General features: G+C 59.2%; 1 protein-coding gene across 1 annotated transcript; it reads right to left on the reverse strand.

The window, feature by feature from the left end:
- Window positions 1-2,580: 2,580 nt before the first annotated feature.
- On the reverse strand, window positions 2,581-20,272 carry LOC142024657 (E3 ubiquitin-protein ligase TRIM39-like). The gene is made up of 9 exons (XM_075016810.1): window positions 20,206-20,272; window positions 18,631-18,680; window positions 14,735-15,271; window positions 13,206-13,301; window positions 11,088-11,318; window positions 9,011-9,033; window positions 8,810-8,913; window positions 4,322-4,386; window positions 2,581-2,828 (listed from the first exon to the last, which is right to left on the reverse strand). The coding sequence occupies exons 1-9, from the start codon at window positions 20,270-20,272 to the stop codon at window positions 2,592-2,594; spliced, it is 1,410 nt and encodes a 469-aa protein (XP_074872911.1). The 3' UTR covers window positions 2,581-2,591.
- Window positions 20,273-20,502: the final 230 nt, after the last annotated feature.

Genomic DNA, 20,502 nt, shown 5'->3' on the forward strand with positions numbered 1-20,502 from the left:
ATCAACCTCATCCCATGGTGTAGCCCAGTCCACAGTCAAAATGTGGAGTCTGTTCTTTATGATACTGGGCCCCTGCTCTCCCCAGAGAACTACCAGCATGGCTGAACGTCTCCACGTGATCCCTGCCCTGTCATACAATAGCCATGGGATGCAGGGCTCCCTTGACAGCGCTGTGTGCACAGGCATGGGGAGGAGCGACAGAGCTGCAAGCTCTGGAGTAGCTGAGGGAGGGAGGGGTGGCAGTGGTGGGGTCGCGTAGTTGTCATCTGATGGCTGGGGACTGAATTGGGTAAACTATGTGATTGTTTGGGAGAAAATGGGGCCCAGTCTTCTGATGACAGAAATATTTCATGAGTAGGTGGGAGATTAATCCCAGTCAGTCATGGCCCAGCCCACTGCGCCATGAGCAGTCAGGTGGCACCACTCCCCCAGGCTCTGCTCTGTCCTTATGGAACCCCCTTCTCTTCTTCTGATAAAACGAACCAGCAGAAATGAAGCATTTTCAAGACAGACAAAAATTATTTGTTCGGTGATGAGCTTTTTGTGGGACAGACCCACTTCTTCCGACCAACTGACTTGTTCTCCTCAGGCGCTGGCGGTTGGAACCGGAACTGACCGGTTTTTCCCGCCCTTTTCCTCTCAGTATTCCATCCCCTCAGAGCTGTTTGCCCCCCAGGGCGCCGGGGCAGGTTCCCCTCAAGGCGTCTGTCAGAGCCGGTGACGGACGGACGGACGGACGGACGTCCCAGGGCGGCTGCCTGGCACGGCACCCCCACAGCAGCAGCATTGTCTGTCCCAAGACAGAGCCAGCACAGGCGTCACGCTGCCCAGCGCCGGTCGGATGCTGCCTGCCAAGGGAGGGGAAGGAGGAGATCGTCCCCCCACCCGCCCGTCTGTCCCCTCACGCCCCATCCGCACCCCTGCCAGCGCTGCCCAGCCGCTGCCTCCCGCAGCTCCCACCACCCAGGGACTCCTCAGTGCCCCCCGAGGGCTCCCCGCAGGCCAACGGCCGCAGGCCTTGAGCACCCGCCGCCCTGACGGACGCCACCCGGCGCTCCCCGAGGGCAGGGCTCTCCAGCCGGGGGCTGAGCGTATGGGGTGTGCAGGGGCGCTGGGCTGGGGCTGGGCTTCCTGCCCAGTGGGAGGTCCCTGTTCCCATCATCAGATGTTTTATTCCACTGACTGCTTCATGCTAATTCTCTTCCCCTCCTCCACAGCGTAAATTAACCCTTCAGGCGCCGAATTCTGGTTGGCTCCTACGTCTGACCCCTCATTGCTGCCAATGGGCAAGGGAGGGAACCGCCTGGGGGACCCACCAGGGACAGACCCTGAGTCGGAGGTTTCACACTCTCCCACCTGTCCACCTCCCACTCCTGAGCCGCCTCTGAGAAGAGCTGGGCTGGGGGCAGCAAACGGGAGGGGTCCCCTGGGGCTAGGCAGTTTCAGTTCTGGGGGTTGGGGGTTTGGGGGACAGGGCAGAACCTGAGGGGGTGACAGATCTGTACCCCTTGATGTCAGGGGGACAAACGCGGCTCCCCTGACAATCTGCCCAGTCCCAGCACAGCTGGAGGGAATCTCTGTCCCTGGCAGTGATGACGTGGCACAGGCTGACCCCTCCTGCCACAAAGCTCACCCCGAGGCTGGGCCAGTGCCATGGAGTTGGGGCAGGTCCAGGGAAGATCTCTTGGGCTCACCCCAGGGCCAGGGCCAGGGCCAGGGCCCAGCCACAGCTCCCCACCCCACAGCTGTGGCCACTCCCCTGGCAGCTGAGGCCTAGCCCCCTCCACTCACTCCAGGGCTAGGCCCAGGGACCCCCCACCCCAGGGCTGAGGCCATGGTTCCCCCGTGGCACATCCTCCCCACTGCCCCTCTCCTCAGCTCACCCTGGGGCTACGCCCAGCACAGCACCATGGCCCAGCCCCAGCCCCCACCACCTCCCCCTCCAGAGCTGAGGTTGGGGCTGGAACCCCCCAAGCTCACTCTGGGGCCTGGCTCAGTGCTGTGTGCTGGCCAAAGCCCCCACAGTTCCACGTCCTTGAGCTGGGGACAACAGCCCCCACACCTCAATGCTGGGGCCAATTTTCCCCCAAATGGGGCTGAGTTCAGCTTAGTCCAGGGCCAGGCCCAGCGCTGTGGCCTGTTCCCTTCCCCTGGGCTATGGAAGACACCTCCACGCAGGAGCTAAGACTGGGGCTGCAGATGCCAGCCCAGCCCAAGTGGCCTCCCCAGAGATGCTGGTGCCAGAAACCACAGCATGAACCCCCCGCCACACTCCCAACACACACGAGGAGCTCCCAGGGCAGAGCAGCATGGCCCGGACCGGCCCCCCAGCCCAGATCAGATCCACCTTTGCAGGTGTGGCTGCCCACAGTCAGCCCCTGAGACCTCCCAACCCCCAACGCACACATTGAACCTTCTGCCGTCCCCCACTCCACTCACCCTCCCCTACCCTCCACCCCTGGCCTTAGCCCCACACACCAAACCCAGCTGTGAGGTCGCCACTCCCACCCGCATCCTCCCCCGACCAAACCCTGCGCCAACATTGCCAGCAAACAAGAGTGAGGAGCACAGAGACACTCGGTGGATCACTCTCAGGTGTTTAGTGCTACGAACTCTTTCTCATTTCCCAAACACGCCCGCAGTGACACAGAGCAGCGGCGTTTTCTGAGACAGGACGCGACTCCCACGAGCGACGCCGGGAAATTGTTCCTGGGGATTGGAGTGAAGCACCCACGAGGATAACCCCATTTCTCAGACACGCTGGGCGGGTGTGTGTCAAACCCGGTGAAATGGGAATGAGACGAGCGCTGGGGATGCACCTGGCGCTGCTGGAGTAGAACAATTGCTCAGTTTTGTTCCTCGGACGTCACACGGAGATGTCGCAGGGCAGGAACTGGGACAGGTGCGACTCCCCCGCCCGGCGCCGTCTGCTGCCCCTGGGCTGGGAGCTGGGCTAGTCCGAGGGCAGCAAACTGCCCTGGGCAGCACCAGGCACTTTGTGCGTGTCAGTATTTCCCACCCGCCTCGCCCGGCGCTGGGGCCCTTTGTCACCGCGCACGGGAGGGGCAAACCCACGGGAGGAGCCAGTGGGTTCTGCACGGCCCGGCTGGGCCCCGCTCACACGCCCTGGGGCTGGGCTCGTACCCCCACACCCGGCTGGGCCCCGCTCACACGCCCTGGGGCTGGGCTCGTACCCCCCACCCGGCTGGGCCCCGCTCACGCCCTGGGGCTGGGCTCGTACCCCCCACCCGGCTGGCCCAGCTGCTGAGCCCCTTCCCCAGCCCCCCCAGCTGAGGCTGCAGCGCAGAGCGGCTGCACGCACAGCAGGGCCCCGGCGCTCTCACCTGCCCAGCGCTGCCCCTGGGGCCACTGCTGCCCCTCCGCGGGCAGAGACTCCCCAGGGCAGGAAATGTGCCAAGTGCCCAGGACCCCCACTGGGCCTCTCCCCTCACTGGGCTCCTCTCCTGCCACCTCTTATCTCAGAGGCTCTTCCTCCTGGGGCCTCTCCCCTCCCCACATCACACCCACCCCACAGTTCTCCCCTGGGGATCTGGGCTCCTCCTTTCCCGCACTGCAGCCCCCTCCTCCCCCCACCCTCAGCATCAACCCGACCCTGCCCCCACCCGACCCACACTGCCCTGCCCCCCACAGCCTGCAGCTGCTCCCCCAGCCCTTTCACTGCCCTCCCCCTCCCAGCTCACAGGCCTGGGCACTGATGGGGGAGAGGGTGGGGGGCAGGCAGGCGATGCCCCTTAGACATCCCCAAGGGAGCAGGGCTGGGGGCTGGTCAGTGCTGGGAGGGGTCAGTCTGTGCCGCGGGGTCACTGCCAGGGACAGGGATTCCCTGCGGCTGCGCTGGGAGGGGGCAGATTGTCAGGGGAGCCGCGTTTGTCCCCCCAGGGTTGAGGCCAGGACAGAAGAAAGGGCGGAGGGGCCCGGAGAAGGTGCGGGTGAAAGTGCAGAGATGGGACCTGTCGGTCACATTGTAAAATGAGACCTCGCCCGCCTCGTAGTCCAGGAAAATCCCCACCCGGCTGGGCCTGGCGCTCACAGGGAGGGGGGTCGGGCGGGAGGTGCAGGCCTTGTATCCCCCGTCCCTCAGCCACACGGCCCAGTATCCATCCTCAGGGGTGAGTTTGCTCTCCCCGTTCCTGCTCACAGATTCCCTGCACACCCCCAGGTCCCACCCAGTCTTGTCTCCCACCTCCACCTCCCAGTAACTCCTCCCGCCCGCGAGCCGCTCCGCGCCCAGCACATTGATATAGTTCTCAAATCTCTCAGGGTTGTGGGGCAGATCCTGGCGTCTGGCTCCAAATCTCACGTGTTTCCGATCCTCAGACAGGGCGAGGTTGGGATGAGCCGTGTCTGGATCCAGAGTCACGTCCACTGGGGAGAGTCACAGAGTCAGTGCGGGGGCAGGGCTGGTCCCTGGGCTCAGACGGAAATGAACCTGCGCCCCAGTGATCGCTCTGGGGGTGTTGTCTGAGGGGGGCTCAGGGCCCCTCTGCCTGTGAGGAGACACTGACAGGGAAGGGCAGGGGGAGCAGGGGAGGGGCAGGTGATGCGTGAAGGGGGAGGGGGATGGGTGACATGATGGCAATGGGGGGCTGAGGACCAGACCCCTAAGCCCTGACATGGATGACGGGAGGTACCGGGGGCTGCAGAGGGTGAGGGACAGGGCAGGCACCACAGTGGGGCAGGAAGGGCGGGGCTGAGGGGTGTGAGGTGATGGGGAGCTCCCATGGGGCAGGGGACCAAGGGGGGGGACAGGTGATGGGTGGGTGGCTGGGGGGTGGGGCAGGTGCCAGTGCCACGGGGGGCAGAGAATGGGCAGCCCCAGGGCACAGAGTGAGGCAGGCGCCCAGGGGCCGAGGGACTGGCCGGGGCAGGGCAGCCCCGGTGCGGGGGAGGAGGGAAGGAGGAGGCGGGAGCCAGGTGCTGCAGGGGGGAGGGGAGGAGCAGGGGCTGGGGGCAGAACGGGGCGATGGGAGGGGCAGCGCTTGGGTGATTAAGGGGCAGGAGGAGGGGCAGTTCCAAGCCCAGACAGGAGTGAGGGGCTGGGCTGGGGCCAATAACGGGAGCTGAGGGGATTAGTTGGCCCAGGGTCCAAGGGGAGGGCAGGAGCCGGGCTGGACTCTGGGGCACAGAGCAGGAGGGGGAGGGGCAACACCCAAGCACATGGTGGGTGACCAGGGGCAGGAGGAGGAGGAGGCACCAGGGGGAGGGGGCAGGGGGCAGGGGAAGGAGACAAAGGAGATGAGAAGTGGGGAAGGTACCATGGGGTGGGGGAGGGGGAGGAGTGAGGCAGATCTCAGGAGACACCAGGGCAGTGAGGGGAGGGGCAGTTATTGAGGGGAGAGAGGCACGAGGGGAGGGTGCCAGGAAGGGGGAGGGGAGGGGCAATAAGCAGGAGGGATGGGGATGGGTGGGGCAAAGGGGCAGCTGCAAGGAGGGCAGAGGGGGAGGGGCAGCACCAGGGGGCCGAGGGGGACAGAGAACAGGGGAGCGGGGGGGCAGGAAGTGGGTTGAGGGGAAGGACAGGCCCTAGGCAGCCAGACAGGTGAGGGGATGTGGGCACCAGGGGGCAGAGGAGCAGTGAACAGAGGGGCTGGCACCAGGGGACCAGAGGGGGAGGGGTGCAGGTGTCAGGGAGGTGGGAGGGGAGGGGAGGGGAACAGGACAGAAGCAGGGGTGAGGGGAGTGACAGGCAGCAGTGGTGGGGGGAAGAGGGGAGGGGCTTATGCTTCGGGGAGATGAGGGGCCAGGGCAGGAGGAGGAAGGGGAACAGGACGGCACCGCGGGCAGGGTGGGGGAGGGGACATGTGGTCTTTCTGGGGGGAGGGGAAGGGAAGGGGCAGTTCTGGGCGTTGGGGGCAAGAGAGGCACAAGGGTGGTGGTGAAAGTCGGGGGCAGAGGGGGCAGCAGATGGGTGGCAGCAATGGGACGGGGAGGGGCAGGTGCCCGGAACAGAAGAGGGGGCAGAGGGGAGAGGCAATGGGGGCAAGAGGCCAGAGGGGAGAGAAGGGAAGGGAGGGGCAGGTTCCCACAGGGATTTCCATAGATCCCCCCCACCTCCGAGAAGATCCCCCCCCGCCCAGTCCGAGGCAGCGCTGCCTGGTCAGTGGCGGGCTGGAAACATGAATGGAAATTGGCTGGGTCAGAGCCTGTCACAGAGCAGCAGAAAACCCTTGTGCCGGGGACGCAGACAGGGCAGACGTGGGACCCAGAGGGGCTCTCACCCGGCTGGTGTCTGTGCCAGTGTCGGGCGGTTGGGTCGGTGCATGGGCCGACCTGCCCCTGGCAGACGATGGGGGTGAGCAGGGGGGAGGGAGCTCTCCCCTCACCGCTCCTGAGGAGCCCGGCCTGGGGGAGGCGCCAGGCCCAGACTGTCCATCCAGGAACCCTCCTGCCCTGCTGGGACCCAGCAGACGGAGCTGTGCTGCCAGGGAGCCAGTCTGGCTGGTGCTGGGTCACACATCACTGCGGTACTGCTGGGGTCAGGAAATGTCGTTCCCCTTGCGGTGTGGGTAAAGGGCAGCAGAGCTGTACTGAGCCGGCCTGAGCAAGGGGACCCCTCAGCGCTAATCTGTGCTGGGGCCGGCCAGGCTGAGCCCCGGCGTCTCTGGGCCTGGCCCTGCAGTGAGGAAAGTAACAGACTTGCTGGATCCCCAGAACCTCTACCACTGCAAAGGGAGCCCTGGTCGCCCCACTGAGCTGCACCCCCGCAGCAGGAGGGGTGGGTGCCTAGTGAAGAGAGAGATGGGGGGGAGGGTGTTTTGCTGACGCTCACAGGCACTGTCTGACCTGCCCCTCACTTACTCAGAAGTAAAGAGACTTCGAAGTTGCCCAGGCACTTTGAAGTATCAGTGGGTTAGTGGGTTAGTTTAACACTTCGAAGTTGCCATGGGGAGAATTAGCTTAATGAAGTGCTGCATATGCACTGCTGCACTTCATTAATAATCTCACCACACCCTACTTACCACGCTACCTTCGAAGTAGGGAGCTAGTGGAGACACAGCCCGAGAGTAGTTATTAACAGGTCACAGTCATGCGGGAAGGGCATAACAAGTGGGGTCCTGCAAGGGTCAGTTTTAGGGCCAGGGCTGTTCAATATATTCATCAACTATTTCAGTTTTGGCATAGAGAGTGCGCTTGCTAAGTCTGTAGATCACACCAAGCTGGGAGGGCTGGAAACAGCTTTGGAGGACAGGGACAGAGTTCCAAATGAGCTCAACAAACCAGAGAAACGGTCTGAGGAAAATAGGATGACGCTGAATAAGGACAAATGCAAAGTGCTCCACTTAGTGAGGAACAATCAGTTTTGCGCTTACAAACCGGGAAGAGACTCCCTAGCAAGGAGCACTGCAGAAAGGGTTCCAGGGTCAGAGTGGACCACAAGCTGAGTCAACAGTGTGAGGCTGCTGCAAAAAAAGCCAACAGGATCCTGGGATGTATTAACAGGAGAGTTGTGAGCAAGACACGAGAGTCGCTCTTCTGCTCTGCTCTGCGCTGATTAGGCTTCAGCTGGAGCACTGTGTCTGGCTCTGGGCACCATGTTTTAGGAAAGATGTGGGGAAATTCGAGATGGTCCAGAGAAGAGCAACTAAACTGATGGAAGCTCTAGAAAACGTGGCCTCTGAGAGAAGAGGAGAAGAACTGGGTTCGTTTGGTTGGAAAAGAGACGGCTGAGAGGGGACATGACAGCAGCTTTCAAGTATTTAAAAGCAGGTTACAAGGAGGAGAGAGAAAAATAGGTTGGAGGAGGTTCAGGCTGGACATTAGGAAAAGCTTTTCGCCGGGTGGTTAAACACTGGAATGAATTGCCGAGGCCAGTTGCCGAATCTCCCTGGGTTGGAGCTATTTCAGAGCAGGCTGGATAACTATCCAGCAGGGATGATCTAGACGGTGCTGGGTCCCGCCGTGAGGGCAGGGGACTGGACTCGATGACCCCTCGAGGGCCCTTCCAGTTCCATTGGTCATGGGACAGCCCTGCATTTAGGTCTCAGACGGGCGTCCCACCCCCTGCTGAACTACCCTGCCCTGCCCAGCGCAGAGACTTCTGCACTCAGCTGCAGTTCCGCTGTTAGCAGGGAGCTGCTGCACCGCCCAGGGAACGGCCACTCAGCTGTGGGGAGAAGAAACCAGGTGCCAGACAGCGCGTGCAGCGCTACTGACTGGCCGGCAGCAGGAGGAGCAGCCAGCCCAGCCCAGAGGCCCTACCAGGGTGTGTTGGGGGCACCGTCACCCCACCCATGTCCAGCCTCTCACCTGACCATAGGAGCAGCTGGGGGATGTGTGAGATTTGTTGTGTAACTTCCGGCTGGCTGGAGGGGCTGGCAGGGGGACTTTGGGGCTGGCTTGGTGTGCCTGACTGAGAAGGAAACCCCAGGCTGGCCTGGCTGGAAGCAGTTTGTCTGGGATTGGTTCTCTCGGCTGTGTCTGAGAAACCCCCTCAATATTACAGGCCCCACAGCGCAGCCCTCGCCCTGCGCCAGGAGAGGGGCACAGACACATCCTCCATTACCAGTCTGTGCAGCACCCAGCACACTGGGCCCAGTCTAGGCCTTGCAGCACCTGCTCAGCCAGGGAGAGATCAGGACGTCAGCGTCGCGAGGCCTGGAGAGATACCTGGGCAAGTGCCAGCAGGTGGGTGTGAACAGCCGGCAAACTCCCCAGCACTCAGTGCGTCAGCCTCCAGCCCTCACACAGCTCCCAACCTGCCAGCTGGGTCCACGTGTGCCCTGGGCCCCAGGCTCCCTCCAGACCCCCAGGCACCGAACAGCTGAACCTCCCAGCAGCATCCGCTCACCTGCAAACCTTCTCAGCGCTTCCGTCACGTCCAGACAAACGCGATACGTGTTCTTCAGGTCGGTCCACACGGCTTCTGGTTCCTGCAGTTTGGTACTTTCACTCCTGGGAAGAAAACATCCCGTCTTCACTCCGCTGCTCTGTGCACATCACCGCAGAGCCGCCGCCCCGTGCGTAGGAAGGAGGGACGTGGGGAACATACCTCCTCAGTGCGCTTCTCACATCCTGGCAGGGGAAAGAGACCCAGAGTTCTGAGTTAGAACCACGTGTAAAACCAGCGACTGCAGCTAGAACTCAGGCAGTAGAGCCAGTGTGCTCCCAGCTAGGAAATGAACCTCCCCTCTGGCCTTTACTGGTTTGGGGTCAAATCTCTCCTGGCCGCGTTTCCCAAACCGTGTTTCATGGAACACTGATGTTCCACGCAACGTGACTAGGTGTTCCCTGGAGAAATGTCGATTCTGGTGAGACTTTTCCTTCTCAAATGTCAACTAACTAATGACGTGTGTATCTAAAATACTGAGGTGTTTGAATAGCATTGAGATTGTTGGCACAGTAATGTTTATAACACACTCGTAACAGTGACGTCGTTATGTAACGCATGCCCAAGCAGAAATGCAAAAACCCTCTTCTCATTAAAAGCCTGTCACGTGTCCTTTTTTGTTTCCAGTAGTTGATGTCAGTGTAAGAGAAATTTAAGGGCACAGATCTCCCCCGGGGCCCTGTCCCATCACCGCATGTCTCGGAATCGGGATTTGTAAAACACATCGGGCCCTCTGCTCTGGGTCGGGGTGAATAAAATACAGCCCACAGGCTGAATGTGGCCCTTCAAGCCGTCAGGTCTGGCCCACAAGAGCCTCCCTCAGGCTCCCTGCCAGCCCCGCCCCCCATCTGTGCTCAGAGCAGCTGGCTGAACACTGCCAGGCCGGAGAGGGGGGCTTCATCAAACTTCCCCAGCAAAGTATTCAGCCAATGGGAGGCGCCTGTCTGCAGGACTGGAGGCGGCAAATGACTCCTCCCCCCTCCGGAGTCACTGTGTTCAGAGTCAGCCACACACGGCCCCTGCAACCAGTACAGGGCCATGGAAAGAAGGGGCCCTGGCTGAGGAACCAGCTGGGCTGCTGGCTGGGAGCCACCCAAGGATGCGTCTCTTGGCAGAGCCTGCCTGTGGCACCCCAGCTGCTGACAACCCTCTGCTCCCCACCCGCACCCCTACACCATGTAACCCAACCCTTACACACCTCTGTGCCCATAACCCCACACAGTTCTTACACCCGATGGGATGGAGTGGGGGGTGCATGTGAGACGCAGGCTGGATGGGTGTGAGACAAGCAGAGCAGCTCCCAGCGACTAAGGATGACCCTGGGGCTGTAACCTAGGCTGGCAGGTAACACCTGTGCCCTGAACAAAGAGCAGGGAGGACCCGAGCTGGGTTTGAATCAGAGGCAGCAGTTAGACGCTGGGGGAAGAGAGAGTTGGAAGGCAGCCAGCCCGGTGATGGGGGAAGCTCCACCCCACAGGGGCACCCCTCCAGCTCCTCTCCCCAGGACAGGTTGGAATGACTGTTTCTGACGGCTGTACTGACACCTCTGTGCTGACCAGTGCCTCTGTCGCCTAATGAACCTCCTGTTCTACCTGCTGAGTGAGAGTCACACCTGCCTGTGGATGGGGTGCAGTGCCTGGGGACCCCTGAACCCCATCACACCCCCATCTCCAGCCATCAGTCACAACCCAAACCCTCTGCACCCCTGTGCCCATAACCCCTCTCTGTCCTTACACCCGCATCTGCCGCCCCCACTCATAACCCAAACTCCTGAACACCTGACCCAGGTCGCACACCCTTCTCCACCCATGCCCCTGACCTGGGTCACACCCCTCCTTCACCTAAACTCCCTCCCAGATCCAACAACCCCTGCTGCTCCCACTCCCTTACCCCAAGCTCCCTTGTGCGCCCAGCCTACGCCCCACCCCCGGCACCTCCTCTCCATTAACAGCATGGAAGAGCGCAGCCCTCAGCCACTTACAAACTCCTGCAGTGGCCCCATTCAAAGCTATTGCCTGTCCCCGATCTGGAGTCAGAGCAAGGAGGGGCCGAGCCTGTTATCACTTCAGCTCAACCGCTCCGTCGCCCCAGCCCCGGACCTGCGCGATCAGATCCCCTCTCGCACCCCTGCGATGCTCACAACAGATGGAGCCCTCGGCCTGAGCGCCTGTTTGTCAGTGACCCGCAGGACGGGCCGAGCCGCAGCGCTAGAGGGTGGAGAATTCCGAGGCTCTCTCACCTGCAGCAGCTCAGCAGCCGGCTGCCGACACTTCTCCTCCAGCTCTGTGATGAGCCGCTGCAGAGAGGCGCTTTGCTGGGAGAGTTTGGCGACGTTTGCCTGCAGCCTCTGCAGAGCCTCCCTCTCCTCCCGCGCCAGTCGCTGCAGCAGCAGCTGCTCCTCCTCTCTCAGCAGCCTGTGCAGTTTGCTAAACTCACCCGCAATCGTCTCCCGCTTCTGCTGCGCTGTCGCCTGCAGAGAGAACAGCAGGAGGGGCGGAGAGAACACGGGAGCCAGACGCTGAGCGACGCAGGCTGCGCCGGGCAGGGACAAGCCCGGCAGTGCGGCGGAGTTAGGACGGTTACTGCTGTGGGCACGGACCAGACAGGGGCTGGCTGAGGGCAGAGTTCACGGGGTCAGTTCCACAGCGGGGTTGTCCGGGGTCTGTAAAGCCGCAGTACGTTATTGCGGGGGCAGGGGAGGGACCCAGCAGAGTGGGGAGAAATGGAGGGAAGAGGAGAGATTTACGGGGGGCTGCACAGGGGTCTGGGGGGGATCTGGGTGCCCAGCGCTGGGCGCTCCCACACTCAGGCTCGCCAGCCGGGGGGGAAGGGGTTAAACAGGGCAGTTGCTCCTGGACCCAGCATGTCACAGGGGCCTGGAGCTCCAGCCACCACAGCCGCCAAGGCAGCAATGGAGTTGGCCTGAGCTCCAGACCCCTTCCAAATGCTGTGGAGCGCAGTGGTGCGGCTCCTCACGCGGCTCTGGGACTGGGACTGAACGCCCTAAGCCCCGCCCCTTCTGCCCTTGGCCCCGCCCCCTCAGAGGGGCAGGGTGCCAGGCCCCCCCATCTAGTCCCCAGACCACAGTGGGTGTTGGCACCGCTGCACACGCCCAGGGGAGCCCCTGCAGCAGGAGGACCACATGGAGATGGACCTATCGCAAAGAACGGGAAGGGACCTCGAGAGCTCATGGAGTCCAGTCCCCATCCTCACGCCAGGACCAAGCACCAGCCCAGGGTGCGGGTGATGCTCCTTCCCTGACAAACCTGCCCAGCCCTGTGATGTTCCACACTGAGGGGCAGGTGCCAACAGCCCTTTGGGTGCCAGCCTGGGGCTCTCGTGGGGGTTGGGCTCCCAGCATATTGTCCGTGCTGGCCGTGGCCTCACCCAGCCTGGCCAAGTGTCCCGTGCCCAGTGCCCAGCCAGTGTCTGCCTCACCCGGCCTGTGCTGCTGAACCAGCACAGACATTTCCCCCAGGGGGCCGTCCCCCGGCTACCGACGAGCTCAGGGCAGGTCACGGGCACAGCAGCAGGTGCCGGGACGAGGTGCCCACCCGAGGGCAGCAGAGGCTGTGAAGTGGCTGCGCTCTGCCCGGCTGTACAGGACCGGGCCTGGCTCTGCTGGCTCAAGGTGTGCCCCTGCCATGGAGGCGTGACCGTAGCACCTGCAGACACGTCCCCCCGAGCTCTGATCTGGCCGGCTCAGGTGCTGGGAGCAACGACGCTGCAGCAGCAGGGGCTGGACAAGCCCACCCAGGCCCCGGGGCAATGGCGGGTGCCCAGCCCCAGCTGGCTGGTGGGGCCGGGCAGACGCAGCCGTGGGGCGGATTCCCCACAGAGCTCCACACCCGCCCCAGTTCCACAGGCACAAGAGCTCAGCCCCCAGCTCAGCCGCTGAGAGAGGTCGGAGCTCACCCCCGGGGGACCCCTCTGCTCAGTGCCCAGCTCCAGTGCCGGACGCGGGGGTGGGGCAGACAAGCTGCAGGGACTTTGGGTGGGGGAGGGAACAGCCCTTCTCCTCCAGGCTGCAGAGACGCAGGGGAGCAATTTCACGGGGGTCGGACGCCTGTCGGCTGCAGGCGGAAAACAGGATCCGTGTGACAGTGAAACGCTGCAGCCGCCCCTGAGAACTCGCCCCCGGGGTAGAGCACAGGGTGAGTGTGCACCACCGCAGACGGGCCAGGAACGGGCTGTGCCCAGATCCCCCAGAGACACAGCCCGGTCCTGCCGCCAGCACGCCTGGGTCACGGGCTCAGCAACTGGAGCAGGTTCCTCGCCTCGTGCTGGAGCTGCACAGCCTCTGCCCCTGGGAACGCTGCAGGGGGAGGGCTCAGGGCAGAGGAACCCAGACACCCACCTGCCACGCTGCGGTTTTCTTCTCCTCTTCGGACGTCAGCGCCAGGGCCTGCGCCAGCTGCTTCCTGAGAGGGCCCAGGGCTCCCTGGAGCTTCTCCTGCAGGGGCATCGCGTGTGATAAACAGCCGTTAGTCTCACAGACCTATTTATTAGGTAACGAGCTTTTGTGGGTAAGAGCCACTTCTTCACATTTGGAGCAGAAATGAGACTATAGATGTCGATATCTCAGCATTTTCCAAACTACTTTGGCCATTGAACACCTTTGGGTTTGGAATATATTGAAGGAACACAGAGATGCTGGTTGGGAGGTGGGAAGGGGAGGGAGTTTCAAACCAAAAAACTGCTGCACATAATGCTGAAAAGTTCATTTCAAAGAGTTAGGGTTTTTTAGATGTCTTTCAGTTTCCAAAGACCAAATAAGAAGAAGAGAAAATCCCCTCAATAAGCAGCCAATGTCCTGGTAGGACAGGAAGCAACCCTGGAATTAAGTGTAAAAATAATGCACAAACCTAAAGAAACCATCAATAGAACAGCTGAAAGAAAGATGGTGAGTGTCCTTTTTTTGGACAAAAATGGAAAAGACAACAGTGTTCAAAAAAGGCCTGTCTTCCCTTCAAGCTTAAAAATATTTTTATGCAAAAGAAACACAAAACAAATCAGCAAAGGGAAATATTTTTTAATTTTGTGTTTTTATAAATTATTATTTTTACGAAAAGGTTCTGGACAATAAAATCAGTAACATTTGACAGGCTTTTTCATGGGACGAGTGTTCTTGCCTCTCTTTTTCAGCACAAATTGCATAATAACTCTATTATTATGAATGTTATTAATATATCTAACCTATATCTCAATACTATTCAAACACCTGAGTATTTCTGAATCACACATCATTTCTAATGTCATATTTCACAGGAAAAACTCTCGCTGGCATCGACATTTTCACAGAGCGCCAATCATGTCACGTGGAACCCCAGTGGTCCCCAGAACACTGATTGGCAAATGCCTCTTCTCTCAGCAGGGCGTCACACTGGCAATGCTGGGGCAAAAAAGGTCTGGGTCTTCTCCCAATGCGCCCAGGGCTCACCCCTCTGCCCACAGCCCCAGTGTTCACCCTTCTGGTAACCACCCCACTGCCCACAGCCCCAGTGCTCACCCCTCTGGTAACCACCCCACTGCCCACAGCCCCAGTGCTCACTCCACTGCCCACAGCCCCAGTGCTCACTCCTCTGCCCACAGCCCCAGTGTTCACCCCTCTGGTAACCACCCCACTGCCCACAGCCCCAGTGCTCACCCCTCTGGCAACCACCCCTCTGCCCACAGCCCCAGTGCTCACCCCTCTGGTAACCACCCCTCTGCCCACAGCCCCAGTGCTCTCCCCTCAGGTAACCAGCCCCTCTGGAAACCAGCCCCCTTTCATTCAGCTACCTATCTGGAAGCAGCCAGCTGTGAATGGCCATCCTTGTGCTCAGGAGGGGAATAAACCTGGGTCCTGCTGGGATGTAATGAAGCAAAGTGTAGAGCATTTCCTACCTTGTACTCCTGGGCAGCCTCCTCGATGGGAACCACCGAGTGGGACTTGTGCTCCCGGGATTTCTCGCACACCAAGCAAATGGCTTCTCCATCCTCCTCACAGAAGAGTTTGAGGCGTTCCTCATGTCTCTCGCACTGACCCTCCTTTGGCCCCTTCCCTGCCTTTAACTCCAGCTCCCTGAGCTTTTCGACGATGTTGTGCAGCTGGGTGTTGGGCTTGAACTCCCCTGTCTGGAAGGGGGCTCGGCACTGGGGACAGGGCAGGCGTCTCTCTGGGCCCCTTTCCTCACAGTACCGGGTGAGGCAGGCTTGGCAGTAGTTGTGCCCACAGGCTATGGTCACTGGCTGGGTCAGGTACCCCAGGCAGATGGAGCAAATGGTATCGTTTCCTATGTCCCCTGCAGTAGATGTAGAGGCCATGGCCGTCAGGGGAGTTTCTGTCCTCCTGGCCTGTTGCTCTGCCAGTGGCGGCTTGTGCTGACGCTGACGGAGAAGTGGAGGAAGAGGAGGAGGCAGGAGGGAAATGTGAAAGTGGAACTGAACACGGGGCAGGACAGAGGAAGCGGGAGGGACATAGAACAGGAATGGTGTGGGGAGATGACAGGGTGGGGAAGCAGAGGAAATGGAGAAGGGGGGAGAATAGGATCACATCTGAGCTCTCTCATGGTGGAAGCCAGGAAGACTCAGCCTATCCCCTGCTCCACCGGCAGCTGTGTGTGTCCAGCCACCCACACTGAGCTCAGCCCCCATCTCTGCAGCTGGAGCTACTGACCTGTCAGTCTGTAAAAGGCGGAGCTGCAAAGACTCAAACTCTCAGATCGGGCACCAAGGGGATGTAACTCGCTCTCCCCAGGGTCACTAGTGCACTGAGGGGCTCTTGGCTCTTTCGGGAGAGGAGGGGGTCACAGCGCTCATGTAGACAGGCAGGCAGGACTACAGGTGCTTTGGAAATGTCTGTACAGATCAATGCCACAGAGCACTAAGGACTCAAACCCCCTCCTGTTCTGAACCTGACATAAAGGAAGGCCTGTAAAGGGTTAACCCTTAGAGAGGTCTCTGTGGGGAGCAGCCAGGTGAGCCAGTGGGGAAAAAGGGGGATATTGGAAGTGAAGCGGTGGCCTGCTGAGAAAGAGTCTTTCTGCTGGGCTGAAGTCGAGACTCAGACAAGATGCTTAAGCAGGATGAATGACTCCAGTAAATATCCTGGCCATCTCCCAAGCAGAGCATGGACGTGTGAGTAGAGAGGAAATGTTTAGTTAGGTGTGATCAGGTTATTTTAAATTCAGTTTGCTATGGGACTTTCCAGGCTGGTTGATGTTGTTTTCCCCTGTGCACTGCAACTTCTAATCTGAATCCCAGAGAAGTAATTCTCTGTGCAACAACCAGAATGTTTTGAATTGTTGTCTTATATCCAGCAACCAAGGATGCTTATTTACTTCCTTGGCATTTTTTCCATCGTTTGTTTGGTGAATAAATTAGGGGGTTTTAAGGCAATGATTTCAATTCTGTTCCATAGAGGAGCGTCTGTTTGTATGCTGCCCGAAGTGAGGTCAGCTATCAGATTACAGCCCATTTCTTCTGTTCCCAAGGTATCTCTTAAGGAAAGGGGAAAGCTTGGGGTTACTCCACAGGGTAATATCCAAGCATGCCTTCCTGGGTTTTAAGGGGGACTTTTCACTGGGTGGTGGCGGCAATTATCCCCCTTCCCCCTGCCCCAGGGTCAAGGAATCTGTGAGCTTGGGGAGCTTTTTAAGCAGCCTATAAAAGCAAGGTATTTTGAAAGTTTTGCAAGCCCCCACTTACTGCCCTCAGCATGTCAGAGTAGGGAGGCAGCCCTGACAGACCCTCTTTGCTCCCTATGGCAGGTTTTGTCCAAGTCCCTCTCTCCTTTTGAGAGTGTAAACCAGAGAGTGTTTAGTCCTTGAGCTCTGACTAGCAAGCAATGAAGGCTCCCTGCAGGCCTGCACTGCAGCTCAGGCTTTCTTTGCACGATTACATGCCAGGCTACCATATGTGACCTTTCTAAAAAGAGGATATGCTTGAGAGGGAGTGTATCTGTATCAGTATCTACCCACTCATCTTTCATGAATGTACAAGGTATAACATGTAAATACAAGGTGAGTGGGTAGATACTGATACAGACACACTCCCTCTCAGGGGTGTCCTCTTTTTTAGATGGTAACACTACTGACATTGATGTTATTAAATACCATACAGAGAACTCTACTAGGAAAGGCGCTGTTACTAGCCCATGCAAATCGTGTGAAAGGCCAGAATGACGGGTGCCTGAACAGCCAAATTCTCAGCGTGAAGAGTCGAAGTTTCAAGCAGAACATCAGTCGGGGGTTTTAGTGCAGTGACAGCAGCTCTGTCTTGCTAAGGGCTCTCTGCAGTGCTGACATGGACTTCAGTAGAAACAGGATCAAGCCTGCCAGGCAATGGAATTGGGGAGCTTGATTCCAGGCAAACAATGAGTATTGGCAATAAAGTGGTCCATTTCCTCCATTCTCTCCTTAGTTCCTGGTTCTCCTTCTTCAACAGGAAGCAGTTCCTGGCTCCCTGGCCAAATTCAGCTGCCTGGCTCAGCCCCTTCCACACCAGGGCCCCAGAGCTGGAGACCCATTGCCCTCACTTACCTTTAGACCCTGAATCACCTCTGGCTGTACGGACCATGGAGCACGTTTAAGTGAGCAGGTAAATCTGTATCTTTGTGGCTACGTCTACACGTGAAGCCTACATCGAAGTAGCTTATTTCGATGTAGCAACATCGAAATAGGCTATTTCGATGAATAACGTCTACACGTCCTCCAGGGCTGGCAACGTCGATGTTCAACTTCGACGTTGCGCAGCACCACATCGAAATAGGCGCAGCGAGGGAATGTCTACACACCAAAGTAGCTCACATCGAAATAAGGGTGCCAGGCACAGCTGCAGACAGGGTCACAGGGCGGACTCAACAGCCAGCCGCTCCCTTAAAGGGCCCCTCCCAGACACAGTTGCACTAAACAACACAAGATCCACAGAGCCGACAACTGGTTGCAGACCCTGTGCCTGCAGCATGGATCCCCAGCTGCAGCAGCAGCAGCCAGAAGCCCTGGACTAAGGGCTGCTGCCCACGGTGACCATAGAGAACCACAGGGGCTGGAGAGGGAGCATCTCTCAACCCCTCAGCTGATGGCCGCCATGGCGGACCCCGCTATTTCGAAGTTGCGGGACGCGCAATGACTACACGGTCCCAAATTCGATGTTGAACGTCGAAGTAGGGCGCTATCCCCATCTCCTGATGAGGATAGCGACTTCGACGTCTCGCCGCCTAACGTCGAAGTTAACTTCGAAATAGCGCCCGACGCGTGTAGCCGTGACGGGCGCTATTTCGAAGTTAGTGCCGCTACTTCGAAGTAGCGTGCACGTGTAGACACGGCTTGTATCACCCAGCACAGCCCGCCAAGCTCTCACATGGAACGCACAAGGAAAACCAAAGGAGGAAGACATCGGACAACTTGGAGAAGGTCTACTGAGACTGAAGGATGAGTGGGGCACTCCGGGGTCAGCTAGAAGCTTTGTCCCGAGACAGAGTGAAGTGGAGGGGACTTGTAGTTGACCCAGGCTCCACGCGGAGTACAAGGGTTTAAGTCAAGTAAGTCATAGATGAGCGAGCCAGCCAGGGCCTGGGCCTGCAAACCCTTGTATATGAATCTGTGCTCTGGTACCGGGGGCTGCTGTGACTAAGGGCTGCTGGGGAATGGAGGTGGGAGACAGGGAGATGCAGTTGTGCGGGTATCCGTGTCTCCGAGCATCTGTATTAAGCAGCAATGCTGCGCCCCGTGTGGGCTGTTTGCTCCCCCTCCTGTGCCTGTGCTTCCTGTTTTGGGAGGAGCTGGGTGAGGGGAACTCACGTGATTTACAAGACTCCAGCCGGTCGGGTCCCACCTCTCCAGGGTGCTCCCTGCACCCCGTGACAGGACACTGTGGTCTGCCGCTCCCGAGTCTCTGTGTTAAGCACCGCCCAGGGGGTAACTGAACCTCACACTTGGCCATGAAACTCCGATGGGTGGGAGGGGAGGGCTTCCTGTGGGGGCTGCGGCCAGCCCAGGGACAGTCTCCAGCTCTGCCCGCCCCAGCGCCGGAGCGGCTGTCTGCAGCTCAGGAGAGAGCCCCAAGCACAGGGCTGTGACTGGGCAGGGAAGTGACTGTGCCCCCCCCGGCTCCCCCTTCCCCAGCGCTGCTCCCAGGGGTGGGGCTGTCACTCTCAGAGGGGTTTGCCCCAACCCCATCCCCCAGCTCAGTGCTGGGGCAGGGTTGTCACTCGCAGAGGGTGTAGCTCAGAGAGTAGCTCACTCACTCACGTTCCCGTTGTGTTTCTCTCTAGGGGTGCGTCTACACTAGCCAGCTACTTCGAAGCAGCCAGCACAACATCGAAATAGCACACGTCATGTCTACACGCGCCGTGTGCTATTTCGACTTTGGAATCAACGTTAGGCGGTGAGATGTCGAAATCGCTATCCCCATCCGAAGATGGGAATAGCACTCTACTTCGATGTTCAACTTCAAACTAGGGCATGTGTAGACGATCCGCCTCCCGCTACTTCAAAGTAGCGGGGTCCTCCATGGCGGCCATCAGCTCAGGGGTTGAGAGACGCTCTGTCCAGCCCCTGCGGGGCTCTATGGTCACTGCGTGCAACAGCCCTTAGCCCAGGGCTTCTGGCTGCTGCTGCTGCTGCAGCTGGAGGTCCATGCTGTGTGCACAGGGTCTGCAACTGGTTGTCAGCTCTGTGGATATCGTGCTGTGCAGGTCAAGTGTGTCTGGGAGGGGCCCTTTAGGGGAGCGGCTCTGGGCTTTGCTGGCCCCATATTTCAACTGGGAGCGCTTGTGTGTGTGGACGCTCCACATTTCCTTCTGCGGCGGCTCCTTTCGATGTTCCCCGTCGCTACTTCCACATGGAACGTCGACGTCACCAACCCTGGAGGACGTGTAGAAGATACACATTGAAGTAGCCTATTTCGATGTCCTTACTTCGAAATAGGCTACTTCAAGGTAGTGTGCTAGTGTAGACGTAGCCTAGGTCTCCCCTGCAGCAGGGAATCAGGGCCCCAGCATGGCTTCACCGTGTGCTAAAATGCAGGTGCTGAGTATGCCCTTAACCTCTAGCATTTCACAGGCCCAATGAAGACATCACTAAGCTCCAGGGCAGTTTGTTTCCCCTGTTCCTTGGTTGCAATCCCTCCCCTCCTGTCCTACAATGCTTTACAATGCTGCTGCCACATTCCTTACATCCTCCCCCCAGCCGAGAATTTGACATCCTGGCAAATCACACTTTCGATTATAACATCCACATGAATTCCCCTCTAATGGCCTGAGAAAGCTCACTATGGCTTCCACAAGTCTTTGTGCCAGATGTGTCACATCCTCCCCAACTACTCCAGGTGCCTCGTAAGTTAGTCTATTTATGGGCTTTATGACTATATCTCACCTATTGAGCGTGGGGATAACAGGGGTTGCGGGATCCTCTTATGACGGTAGGGATAAGGGGCGTTCATTCGGGGACTCCCTTTCTACCCATATTGGCCCTTGTGTCTCTTGCTCACAGACTGGGATGTCCTGGACAAAAACATCTCTGTCGGCTAATTGGGGTGTATCTGCACATGCTTGGTTCTCCTCCGAACTGTTGGTAAATGGGACAGATTCATCATCCCAGACGATTCTTGTTGCAGAAGGGGGGTTTCCAGCCCTGGGTGTAAACACTTCTGCTCTGGGATTCAGTGCCAAA

Source organism: Carettochelys insculpta, chromosome 22, assembly GCF_033958435.1.
Source record: "Carettochelys insculpta isolate YL-2023 chromosome 22, ASM3395843v1, whole genome shotgun sequence".
Taxonomy (NCBI): Eukaryota; Metazoa; Chordata; order Testudines; family Carettochelyidae; genus Carettochelys; species Carettochelys insculpta.